Source organism: Sciurus vulgaris (assembly GCF_902686455.1).
Source record: "Sciurus vulgaris genome assembly, chromosome: 5".
NCBI lineage: Eukaryota > Metazoa > Chordata > Mammalia > Rodentia > Sciuridae > Sciurus > Sciurus vulgaris.
The window spans coordinates 84,436,036-84,449,722 of NC_136465.1; the positions used below are offsets into that span (position 1 = coordinate 84,436,036).

The window sequence follows — 13,687 nt, forward strand, 5'->3', positions numbered from 1 at the left end:
TGTAAATAAATTTTCACCATTGTTACCAACTGGGACTAGATGGTGAAAGGTAAAGATGATGGATAAGAGAGGTGGAAAGAAAGGTGGAAAGAGAAGAAACAAGGGAAGAAAATATTCTGGAGCAATTTCTACCCACTCAGAAATAGCCTAGAACCCAGTTGTTACTGTTTTATAAGTTACTAGTATTTTTTCCCATTCCAGTCTATCTAATCCTCAGTCTACAAAGCAAAGACCCTTTCACCAGTAAGACAGAAGGCATTTGTTAACATATAGCAAATACTGTTTATTGCAGACTCTCCAGCTGACTCATGTGAAAAAGGCACTATGAAAAATTAATGAATCTAGATAATCTCTCTAAATGAATTTATGTTAAAATATACAACATTCTTACATAACATCTGCTTTATATATGTGAAATAATATAACATTTAATGACAAAAATCGTGTTTCCAAAAATAACATTTGTTGGAGGTTAGGTATCTTTCTTTTCTTTATCTAGAATCTTTCACAAGGTTAAAGTATGTGTAAATTAAATGTTTCTTATCACCAGAAAGACTTGACACATACAATCACATAAAATGGCCTCAATATCCTTTAACTACTTATATCAATATTCATAACTGAGGCCTTAATTAGGCAAAATACTGTAATGTACACCATTGCAGGCTACTTTCTTTGATAGATTTTGAATGTATATGACCTCTTGCCACTTGTGCTTTCTTATATATAAGTACACAGTACACATAATAAGCAGAATATAAACTAAATCAAAATACAAGCTATGCAAGGAATTGCAATCAACAGAGCCATGACAAATAAAATGTCTTGGGAATGCTCCAGAGGTTTATATTTGCATGTCCAAGGGCCGACTATACTTTACAGTTCATTCGTGCTTTAATTTTTTAAACAGTTGGCATTAAGAACTTAAAATAAATCTAAATATTCTATCATTGAGCATGTCAGAGGACAGACCCAAGAAAGCAGAGGCCAGCTTTAGTGAGCTACACCCTGAATGACTGACACCACACTCACAAAAAATGAATTATTTAGATTTGAATCATGGACGATACAGTTTACTTTGTGGTAGTGGATAATTCCTACTTATACAATAAGATGGAGTGAAATAACTAATTGGTAAAGTCGGAAAAATATTCCCAAAGATAAAAAATTCAGTCTAAAATTTGTCAGTTTTAATAAAAATAATGGGCCCAGAAGCAATTCCTCTGCTTACTCAGGTATTGTTTTTTATGGCAATGAATTATGTATACCAAAAAAAACCAGATCTGACATTCCCTTCAAGGCTTCTGAAAACAAAGCATGTTGCAATAATGCCAAGAATAATGGAGTTTAAAAACAAACAACAAATTAGTGACTGCTTCCTTCATCAAAAGATTCCACTCCCGAATCACTAGCAGCAGCACTGATCTTTTCCTGTCGTCTTCGCATAATTTCTTGCAACTCAGAGCTGCCATTGCTATCCTGAAAACAAACACAGTTTGGACAAGATGGTTACTGGTTGTGTCAGCTGTGGGGTGTGTAATGAAGCGGCTTAGGGTGCAAGTCAACTGTGGTTTTCTTGGAGTGCTTCTTCAGGAAAACGAAAGATTTCCCTGCACATAGGTGAAGCTTCTGGAGCCCACCAACAGGTCACATTAACACTGTTTTATAAAGCATCAGTGGAATTCAGTCACCATGTTTTTCATTTTAACATGACAAGGACAAATCAATAGTGCAGATGAAGTGCTCTGATTCCCTGAGAGAGAGGGGATATGTGTATAATAAGCCCAATAACAGGGTAAGTTATCAAAGAACCCTTTCCGGGTTAAACAAGACATAGTTGTACCTTCCTTTAAGGAGATGTTGTTTTTGCTGTTGTTATTGCAATACTGGCATCTGAACTGAGGGGTGCTTTACCACTGAGCTATTTTCCCACTCCTTTTTATTTTTTGGGACAGCGTCTTGCTAAGTTGCAGAAATTAGCCTCACATTTGGGATTCTCCTGCCTCAGCCTCCCAAGTCACTACAATTACAGATGTGTACCCCTGTCTCCAGCTCCTTTAAATTTTAAAACAGGCCAAAGAGTGGGCTCAGAACACACCAAGTTTTCCCTTATACCATTCTGACCCTTTAGGAAAAAACTGGCTTTTCTCATTCTCAAGCCCTACCTATAATCCATGAGTCTTCTCTCTTTCCTTATTCTTTCATCAACAGAAGTCTCTGGCAACATAGGTGAGAAATCTAAAAGGTGAATGGGATTCAGGAGATTCTAAAAGGGGAGGTGGAATGGTGGCTGAGGAACATGAGGAACCTCAAGTAGTCAGGCTCTGCCTCAATTCACACCCAGAGGAATTGGCAGCAAGAGACCACGATGAAGTGGTGCTGACGGCAAATGACAACAACAGGCAGCTCTGGAATGAAGGAGTTCAGGATCTTAGGAATACAGATTTTTCTAATAGGTATATTAGAAAAGGGTATCTGAGAAGTTATTTATACATTCTTTAAAAAAAATAAAATGTAAACCAGGCACAGTAGTGCATGCCTAAAATCCCAATGACTCTGGAGGCTGAGGCAGAAGGATCCCAAGTTTAAAGCCTGTCTCAGTGAGGCACTAAGCAACTTAGCTAGACCCTGTCTCAAAATAAAAAATAAAAAGGGCTGGGCATATGGCTCAGTGGTTAAGCAACCCTGAGTACAATTCCTGGTACCAAAAAAAAAAGTCCACAATTAATTAAAATGTAGAATAGTAACAATACTGCTTGAGAAAAGACATAATTCTTATTCATATTCAACATACAAAAAGCCATCATCATGACCTGATAAAGATCCCCCAAGATCAATGTCTTAGAGCAAATTTCCAAGGGGAATATAATAGCTCTTGATTAAGAATGCTTACAGGATATATATGCATAAAGCTATTGTATACTGAGTTATTTAACAGTTGAATTTATATAATATACCTGCTGGAAACAATTATGTATTGATTTTTATGCCAAAGCCTATACCTTTCATTTGAGTTCAAGCATAATTTTATGAGACAGTAAGAGCCATGAGATGTAACCATTGGAAAACAGTACCTTTACACAGCCTATTTTAAGGAGAGGACGACATAAAAATCTTAAGTATATCCAGCCTTGAAAACATGTACTCTCCTTCCATACAGACAACTATGACTAAGTAATTACTACTCAGGGCTCTCTGTTTTCAATGATCTCCAGTTACTATTCCACCCCCAATTATTCAGAAGTAAAACCAGGCTTAAGACACATAGCCAGGGTTTTAAGACTTTATAACCCACTAAGATCTCCAAAGTAAATATTAAGAATAGGCAGAAGAGTTCTGGCCTCTTAAGGCATTTACTAACTCAGATGTGAATTTTTTCTTTTCTTTTTTTTTTTTTATTTTGGCAAAATTAAAATTCCTATAGCAATAGTTAATGCAATAAAATAAGATCATGTTTTTTGTTCAATGTCCAAAAGTATATGCTCAAGCTCAGTTATGTGAATCTTTATAAGTTAATCTGCCTAAAAATGGTCACTGATGGTCTCCTGTAAAATTTACAAAAGCTGAATCACATTTAATTCAGCTTTGTAGGAAAGGGAAATTGGCCAATGTAGACCAGAATAGTTGTTTCCAGAGCTTTCAATCTACAGTCCATACGCTTGACTAATGCAGAAAAAAACCACTTTGGGTTGACAAGTCTTACCTCCAATGCAGCTTTTTGTACAGTGATTTGGCTAAAGACTCTGGCCCCTTCCGGGCACACTGTTCTCAGTTCATCTTTGTTGAGAGAGAAAAGTTGTGCACCATTTAATACTCCAAGACTATTGACAGTCCTGAAATATAAAATTTTAAAATCAGAACATTAAAAACATTGCCTCGATAGAAACCAGAAAAAAATCTGTTTCTGCTAGTAACATTTTTTAAAGGGTTCCATACCTGGGAACTCTCATTAAATGTCTCTGTAGTGCATGGTTAAAGGCAACTGACAAGGAACTTTTATGATCATGACCCAGAGGCTATACAAGATAACTGATTATGAACATTAAAAAGGAGCCAACGATCTAGTTTTATTATTGCTTAACATGAATTCCTTAAAAATTGTGGTTTATATAAGGAACAGACAGCTTTCAAGTTACAAGGTAATTGACTAACCACTGTACCTTTCAGTTGTGTTAAATGCGTTTACAAAATGTCAGGCTTCTTAGAATATGTATTATTCAAAGATTTCATTGTATCAAATATACACAAAAGGTCTATAGGCTTTTAGATTTTAGATTCATAGGACCTTTATCATGGGCTTTACTAAAGGAAAAGCTCTATTAGGATTTTAATTGATGACAGACAGTTAACTGCTTTTTAATTTTCCTGTGACACCATACCCCGCAGCAGGAGGAAGTCTATACTACATGTCATGTCCTAGATGGTGTGGGAAGTCCCACTAAGACCATAATCCTACCCTGTGTAACCTGTGAGAGAAAGCAAGGGTTCACAGGGGCTGACAGCTGTGGAACGGACCAATGATAAACAGATACTACCAACTAGAAAAGGGTGGCACCAAATCATAGTTATTTCTGTGTCTTTGTGTCTTCCTTCTTTTTTTTTTAAGCTATGTATAATCATTTTTTGGAATGAAGAATGCAGTCTGGGCTTTTATATTTTTTAAGTCATTTGTGACATGTAAATGACTCAACTGAAAATAAGGCATGCTTCACACAAAGAACTACCGAGGATCCAGAGTGAGACTTACACAGGGTTGAAGCCTTTCGACTGTAACCATGTCTTCACCTCCTCTGGTGTGGAGTCATAGGTGATATTGACAACTGGCACATTCTGCCGTGGCACGTGGAACTTCTTCTGAGCAGCACTTCGACCGATGGTCAGCCTGTGGATGAGCTCATCCTGCACTTCCTCCATCTGAGACTTCCTTCCTAGACACCAACAGGGAGCAGAGCAAGGCATGTTTGAAAGTTCCTAACATTACATTCCTCTCTCTAAGCCTCAATCCCAATGATTCTTTGACCCCAATAGGCTCATATTCTAAGACTTCTACCATCCCTCACTTTTACCCTCATCCAGTATAAAATCCATGATCCATTACCAAAGTAATTCCCTGGCTCCTCTCTCCTCTCTTCACTGTACTCATCTGGTAAAGCATCAGCCCTGGTGAATCTACCATCCTGTGTACTCTAGGCCTGCACAGCTGAGGATGTCACAATGTCAAATGGTCCCATTGACCACTACTGCAGTGGTGACCCCGATGGGTCTGCTCACATCCCCGACAATAACACACTTCCTTACTGCTTCTCACCTAGGGACAGTTTTGATGCCAGGGACCTTTGGCAATGCCTCGAGATACTTTTGGTTGTCAGAGCTGAGGGTGGTGAAGGGGGGAGGCTGCCACAGACTTACAATGGGTGGAGGCCTGCCACATGCAAAACATCCTCCAGAGCACAAGCCAGCCTCCCACCACAGGGACTAGGCTGGGAAACCCCACCTAGATCACATACAACCACACAGTCTTACCCAATTATTTAATATCTTCTACTTTCTCTGGAAACCTCCAACTCTATTCTCTAATCCTCACCCTCATGATCTCACATCCTAATTTCTGTATGAAATAAAGGAATTAGAAGAGAACCTCCATATGCTCCCCATTCAACTTTGCCCATTACATTACAGATGAACTGTGTCCATGCTCCAAGGCCAGTCCATCAACCTGCACTAGGCACCAAGTTCTCTGCCTATTCAAATACTTTGACTTCAATTTCCCCCCTCCACCAAATCATTTCATCAGCTTATTTAAATATGTTGTTATTTACTTATTAGTTCTCTTACCTTTAGATAAGTACTTTCTTACTAGGTTACCTCCCAGGGGCCATCCATTTCTCTGCTACCTTGTAAGCAAAACTCCACAAAGCGCTGCCTACACTAGCTGAATCCATTCCCATTCTCCCATTTTCCTTAGGTTCATTGCAATTCAGTTCCTCTCTCTACTATGCTTTGTAAAACTTGTAGCAAATTCCTTCCCAGCCATAATCTCATTTAACCTGTCAGCAACATTTGAAGCAAGAGGTTCCTCCATGAAAAACGTTTTTCTTGGGGTCTCTAGGGCTTCATACTCTCTTGATTTTCCTCCTTTTCAGTATCTTCCTCTAAATGGTCTCATCTCTTAAACTTAGTAATGTTACACCTGGGCAAAAACTGTGCACCTCTTCTCTGCCTACACCGCGACCAATGATCCTGTGCCTCATCTCATTTAAAAGCTGATGACTACCAAACTACTTGCTCCAGTTGCTATGTTTTAAATATGTGGTAACCCCCCAAAAGCTCATTTGTTACACAGTGCAAGAATTTTCAGAGGTGAAATGATTGTTATGAAAGCCTTAACCTAAACAATGGGTTAATCCACTGGGTGCTAACTGCAGGCAGGTAGTGTATGGCTGGCGGACGTATGTCACTGGGGGAGAGTCTTTGAGGTTCATATTTTGTCCCTAGTGAGCAGAGCTTTCTCTCGTTTTTTTCCTGTTTTCCATGTCCTTCATACCTTCTGCCATGATGTTCTGCCTCTCCTTGAGCCCAGAGCAATGCCATTGGCTATCCATGGACTAAAACCTCTGAAACTGTGAGCACCAAATAAACTTTTCCGTCTCTAAAATTGTTCTTGTCCAGTCTTTTGGTCACAGTGGTGAAAAAGTTGACTAAAACACCAGTCCTGACTACTACTCAGAATTCTATATTCACATTGTCTACTTAATATCCAATAGATATCCAATGAATATATCTGAAATATACCTCAAATATAACTTATCAATCCTAAATTCTTAATTTTCTTCCTGAAGTTTGCTTTTACTAAGCTTTTGGACTTATTTCAATAAATTCAATCTTTCCAGTTTGTCTGGTAAAAGTACCATGAAGCTACACTAGGCTGATCCATCCTATTCCCCGCCTATTAGGATCAAGTCTAATCTGCTCTATTCCCTAATCCTCACCCTCATGAGCTCACTTAAGAGTGAGAACATCCTGTTAGTATCACCATCAAAATATATTCCAGTTCAGTGCTGGAGATGCAGCTTAGTGGCAGAACACTTGCCTAGCATGTGTAAGGCCCTGGATTCAATCTCTAGAACGTCCAAAATAAAAATAAATGTATCTATCTATAGACAGATAGACAAAAAGAACAGACAATCTCCCAAATCCAACTACCTCTCCAAGGTAATACTTCTCTCCTCCTGAACCCCTTATTCTAGTTCACAATGTCTTCCTCAGTGCTTCCAAATTTAAAGGCCATTCCAGTCTCCTTAGCCTGAAATGCTGTCCCCCAAATATCCACATGGCTCCTCCTTCCTCTCCTTCTGATTTTCCCTGAGCTATTTGAACCACAGCCACCCCACCCCAATAGCATTCTCCATTTACAGAGCTATATTATTCTCCAAACTAACACTTTCTAATATTCTCTTGATATGTTTTTATGTATCTATCTCCTTTCATTAAAATGTAAGCCTGAGGACAAAAAGGGGTTTTCTCTGTTTTGTTTAATGCTATATCCCCAATACGTGGAATATGTTGTGATTCCATAAATGCTCACTGAACAAATTAATGAAGGACGCATTCTCCTGAATTTTTCACTGCAAGAGACCTTGCAAATCATCATGTACAAACCCCTTAAATAACCAGATAGAAAAATGGAGGTTAAACAGAGAAATGATCTGTCCAAGTCACATTGTTAATTAGAAATAGAATTTAGCTAGAACTAGATGTTCTGACTTTTCAGCTCAGACCTGTTTTATGGTCCGGGTCATTGAGACTGTCCTTCTCCCCCAGCCATTTTTGCTTCTGGGGAAGATGCATGGTTGAACTACCACCTTGAGGAAAACCGGGTGCAGGGGAAGGGTGGGGGGAGGGCAAGTATAAGAATGGGAATAATGTGTCTGTGTGTGCATTTTTCAAGCATGTATATACATACATCAGCACATTAAGTTATGTGTATGTTGTTTTCAAGAATTAAAAAGTATCTGTATATTGTTTTCAAAAAATTAAAACCAAAATTAGTGATACAGTAATCCAATTAACTAATCAAATTGGGAAGTGGCGATCCCTGGTCCCTAAGGGATATTTTTGTGATGTCATTATTATATTGTTGTTCTACATCTTTTTCTTTTCTTTTCAGGTAAAATGTTTTAGAAAATGTTTGGTATCCCTGTGAAGTAAGTGGAGTGTGAAATAATCAGTGTTGTTTCAGTCTAATTTTTTAATACCTCAAGTATTTTGGAAACCTTTTTTAGAAATCAAAAAAAGAAGAAAAGGAGGGAGGGAGGGAGGAGGGGAAAAGGAAGAAAGGAAGAAAGAAAGAAAGAAAGAAGTGCAAGAGAAAGTGAGAAAAAACACTATAGATTATTGTATTGAAATAACACATCACCCGCATTTCATTAGGTAACTTAAATTACTACATTATACAGCCATACATACAACGTATGAGTCCATCCCAAAGGAATTTTTAAAAAGTATCACCACATCAAAGGATTTATTTTCTCACCCACTGACTTAGCCAGCACACCATGGATCACCTTCTTTCAGGAAATACAAAAGGCCTCTTTCTAACATGCTCCTGGCTTTTGGTTTCCATTTTCAGTGTTCAAGCAAACAACAAATCAGACTAACTTCACACCTCTTTCTAAAATAACAGTTCTGATTATGAAAGATTAAACTCAAATAGAAGGATTAACATTTCAAAAGAAGTGGAAGAAATGCAAACCACTAAGGTGTTGGTATCTTCAATAGTGATAAGAGTAGAACCTTTCTGGATTATGCGATAAACCAATTTTAACAGCTTACATGACACATGGCTCCAAGAAGCTACTCTATATAGGTAACACACAATTACACTGCAGCAAAAGGAGTCTAACTGTGGCCATTTGTGGTATTTTGAAAATAGGCACAGTGGTTCTTGTCCAAGCATGGCTATCTGATAACATTTTTAAGAGTATTCACTTTCTAGTTCCTCCTATTTTATTTTTTATGAAAGGTTTAGGCAAAAAGCAGAAAATGTAAGAGCATGAAAGGATATTATTTGAGAAAAATGTGGTTCTCAATACACATACACACACTTAAACATGTCTGATTCTAAAAGACTGTTACCAAGCTCTAACATTCAGAGTAAAAACATGTCCTTGAAACAGTGCTATTAAGAAAGAAATGTTTTATAAAAAATTACTTTTGTTTAATGTCAAACTATACCTTTAAGATACCTTTAAAAAAGAACTTTACAAAAGTAACTGCAAATTTTTATTATTGTAAGGAAATAAGTGTATGTATTAATTTGGGGAGAGATGTTTATATTTTATATGCCAATGTCCTCCTTTTACTTATGAAAAACAGACTTGAAAATGATGAGTCACAATTATCAGGAGAGTTCTCTATCTTTAAAAGTATTCTAACTATGCCTCTTTCCCATTAGGTTATTCTTGGCTTCTTAGAGTCAGACAAAGAACAAACTGTTCCAATCCACATACTGTTCCAAATGGGGACTGGATGCTTGTGAACTCTGACCATAGGCCTGGAAAAAAGAGGACCACAGTGTCAAAGATTACTGTGTTGATCTAACAAAGGAGGGAAATGTTACAAACTTGTGGGAAGAATGAAGAAAGGAAGAGCCATTTCCCTAAGAGGAGAATTTTCCTTAGGGAAATCAATAAAATATTTATAGAACTTTCTCATCTTAAAACTACTTCTTTAGTATCCTTGCTTTTGCATCTTTTTGAAAAATCCACATGTAGCACATTATATTTTATTATGGTTATTCACACTTATACACATTGTTTTTGTTGCACAGAAAGAGCTAAATGCTTTTCCAAAATTTCATTTTCCCTTTAGTTTTCTGGTAAGGTTAAGATATGAATAAGAAGGTATTTAAAACAGTTACACCCTGGGAGAGAAAGTAATGTATAAAAGTAGGTGTGTGCTTATTGTACTTAACCAGAATTTCCAGAACAGTTGAACAGTAATTGTTTTATTTCTTTTTAAATTATTTTTATCAAGAATGATTATAACTGAGCAGGGCACAGGAACTTGGGAGGCTGAGGCAGGAGGATTACAAGTTTGAAGTCAGCTTCAGCAATTTAGTGAGACCCCTTATCCCCCCAAAAAAGTGTGGGGGGGCATGGAGCTGGGGATGTGGCTCAATGGATAAGCACTGCTGGATTCAATCTCTAGTATCAAAAAAATCATAATTAAATAGATATGGCTAAACTTACTGAGATGAAAAAACAGTAGGATGAAAATGAGAGTGAAAAGGATTTGAGATTTTAGTTTTTAACATGAATCAGGTGTCTGATCTCAACAATAAAGTTCATAGTTGAATATGTGTATCTAGAAGTCAGAAATGAGATTCGGTTTGAAGAATAGCTGGGAATCATTCTTTTTCCACAATATTAACAGTATTCAAAGAAATGGAAGCAGACTGATCATTTATAGTAAAAGTATATTTATATGGAGAAAAGAATACAAAACCCTCAGGGTCCCACGTTGATGGAACTAGAGATATCCATTTTACACGTGCACACACTCGTGCCTTCTATATGAAACATCTTCCAGGCTATAGTTTTCCAGTTTTATATAACAAGTATAGTTAAGGCAAAGTAATATTGTAATTCTTTAAAAACAATTTGGATGTTAAAATGCTATACTACAAAGTAAAACAAAAACTACCTTCTTCTTCCCAATACTAACAAAGATAATTCAAAGTTGGCCAGAGTGTCTTTTGTGTCTTTTCTGTTTATTTAAATTGGTTTTCATAGAAACCATTCTATAAAAATCAAATTTACATTTATGAAAATATGAACCAAACCTGCTCTAAATTAGATAAAAGCTGAATGTGAAGGGTGTGTTTGAGATCGCTTTTGGTAGGGATTATATTAAGCTAGTGACACTGTGCACTTGAGAGTAACAAACATGAAGAAGAGAAGCAGGAAAAGGAAGATGATGAGAGCAGTATGTACCTACTAACTGCTTATAATATAATCACGTTAGTCAGATCAGTCAGATTTTCAGCTTTGACACAGGTGACATTTTGGACCAGGTAATCCTACTGAATGCAGTTGTCTTGTGCAGTGTAGAATGTTGCTAAACATCCCTGGCCTGTGCCCATTGGATGCCAGTAAACAAGTCTCAGTTGTGGCAACCAAACAATGTCCCCAGTAGATATCAAATGTCCCCAGGGGAAGGGAGAGAAAGGTGAACTCACCCCTGGCTGAGAAGCATTGGACTAAATACTGTACATGCATTATTTCATTAAATCTTCAAACTCATCCTATGGAAGCAGACACCATTATTTTTGCCCCCACTATTCAGACACTGAAGTACAAAGAGGATTATTCAATTGTTGAAGGTCACAGAGCCAGTAAGTGATGCTTCAGTACACAAATTCCAGAATGTGTAGCTCCAGAGCATGCATTCAACTGCCACAATATATTGGAATATATGTAGTAATACTTACATGAGAATGGAGGGAACTTCCTGCTAATCAGTTTATAAACGATGAGAAACCAGGTGAAAAATCTCCGTAATCTATAAAGTACTATACGACTATAAAGGAGTATTGTTCATATTTAATAATATCTAATAACATCAGAATCAAGAATAAACGATATTCTACTTAACAGTCCTTTTAATTGACAGAAACTTTTTTCTCTCCCCCAGAAACTTACGGTCCACAGGCGGTGGTTTGTGTCTCTGACTGTCACGCACAATGCTGCCACCACTGTCACTGGAGCTGCTGTTCTGACGTGTTACATTTGCTGGGACTTTTGACACAGGAACAGGTGCTGGTACAGAAGGTGGAAGGGGGACAGGAACAGGAGCTGGTGTTGGAGGAGGTGATGGGGCAGAAGGAGTATCAGCTGGTCTTGGACCATACTCCATCCTTTGTTTCTATAAAATGACAAATAATTAACTTGAAATTTTAAAAATGTAAACCTCGATTAAGAAAATGAATTATACATAGGACATCGTTGGCTATTGATTTTAAGCTTATTTGCAAGCCTGTAACAATTTTGCATGTGTGTATGCATACACACACACACTTCTGATCCTACATGGTGAATAATAATTAAAAATCATCTTTTAAACATTCTACATATTTGTTCAAAGTCAACATATAAGTGTAAGGAGTAGCAATGATACACCAAGAGCAAACAGTATTATAATAATAAATGTCAATAAAACTAAATTTGGACTTGGATTCATAAAGATCAGGGTAGATCAAATGACTTGAAATTACTAGTGATTTCAATGGCACTGGAAGTCAATATCAACAGCATTAAACATCACTCCTTATTTTAAATGTATGCTATATTTAAAGGTTTTTAATTCTGCTATTTCCAAGAAATTTATTAAGGAGAGAAGCAACATTCTCATAAGGAGTATGCTCTAAAATAAATAATTTTTAAAACACTGATATTAATTCTTTGAAGGCACAACACTTTCTGCCACAATCTCCATACTGATCTATTAAAGTCAGAATTTTTCTTGTTAAAATGGATATGTTGTAGGGTGGATGGTGTGAGACATGGTACAGACATGGTCTTTAGGGCTGGGGCAGAGCTCAAGGGTATAGCACTTGCCTGGTATGCTCAAGATCAAGGGTTTGATCCACAACACCACAAACAAAAAACATATATTGCCAAACTATATTGTTAAATTGTGTGCATGTATGAATATTTAACAACAAATTTCACCATTATGTACAACTACAATGGAACAACAAAAAATACTGAAAAAAAAAGAGGAAATAAAGAAAAGAAAGTTATGGTCTTTGGTTAATGTAGATGACTGCAATTCATAAACAAACTACAAAAAAGGTATGTGGGGACTTTAAAAAGGCAGACGTGATTAAAAAAACATTGTTTCTCAATTTTTAAATCACAAATACTGATTATTATAAAACAGTATATGTATATATGTATTCCTTACTAAAAATCACAATAGTTAAAACTTCAAATGTAAACAAATTAATTTTAACTAATAAATAACTGCACTGTAAGAGGCTCCAAATTCTCAAAAGGCACATCTTCTTTATAGAATCAAAGATACAGAGAGTGATGCCTTGTAACTAAGGTATAATTTAAATACTGTGGTGGCACAATTTAATTATCTTAAAGTTTAGGATTAGCATATAAAATGCAAAGAGACCTTTTGGTAATCTGGTCCTTTGATTAGAACAGTATTTATTTCTATGTTTTAAATTGGCCCAAATATAAGGTAATATTGATTTCAAGAGTCCTCCCCAATTTCCACAGAGATCAAAAACAAAAACACAGCACTCACAAACACATCATTTCAAAATTAAAATTACTCAAAAACAACATGCCAGGCTTCATCGTGGCTGCCTTCACAGCGAATGAAGAACACCTGTGGAACTGCAGAGGGAGGAGCCCAAATTCTCCTAAGCCATCTCTTAAAAGCCAACACTCACCAACCAGCAGGGTGGGGAAGGTGGGAAGAGTGTAAGACAAGGATGGAAGTAGAACTGAAAGAAGGCATTATAATGCTGCCAAGTACCAGGGGAGACAGAGGGCAGGGAGGACAGAGGCAGCTAGGGAGGAAGAAGAGGAAGAAAGGGGCAGGATTCTGTCATGAAGTTAGATGGGACAGAGGATTGATAATTCCCTCAGCATTCAAGACCTGAACTATT

General features: G+C 37.0%; 1 protein-coding gene across 7 annotated transcripts in view; it reads right to left on the bottom strand.

The window, feature by feature from the left end:
• Positions 1-258: 258 nt before the first annotated feature.
• EPS8 (EGFR pathway substrate 8, signaling adaptor) overlaps positions 259-13,687 on the bottom strand; it is a 171,808-nt gene continuing 158,379 nt past the window's right edge. For all 7 annotated transcript variants that reach the window (XM_079140398.1, XM_079140394.1, XM_079140399.1 and 4 more), the window contains 4 exons: positions 11,703-11,925; positions 4,748-4,928; positions 3,704-3,833; positions 259-1,479 (listed from right to left, as the gene is read on the bottom strand). In XM_079140398.1, the coding sequence (XP_078996524.1) occupies positions 1,366-1,479; positions 3,704-3,833; positions 4,748-4,928; positions 11,703-11,925 (648 nt within the window). In that variant the 3' untranslated portion in view covers positions 259-1,365. The remainder of the gene's footprint in view (positions 1,480-3,703; positions 3,834-4,747; positions 4,929-11,702; positions 11,926-13,687) is intronic.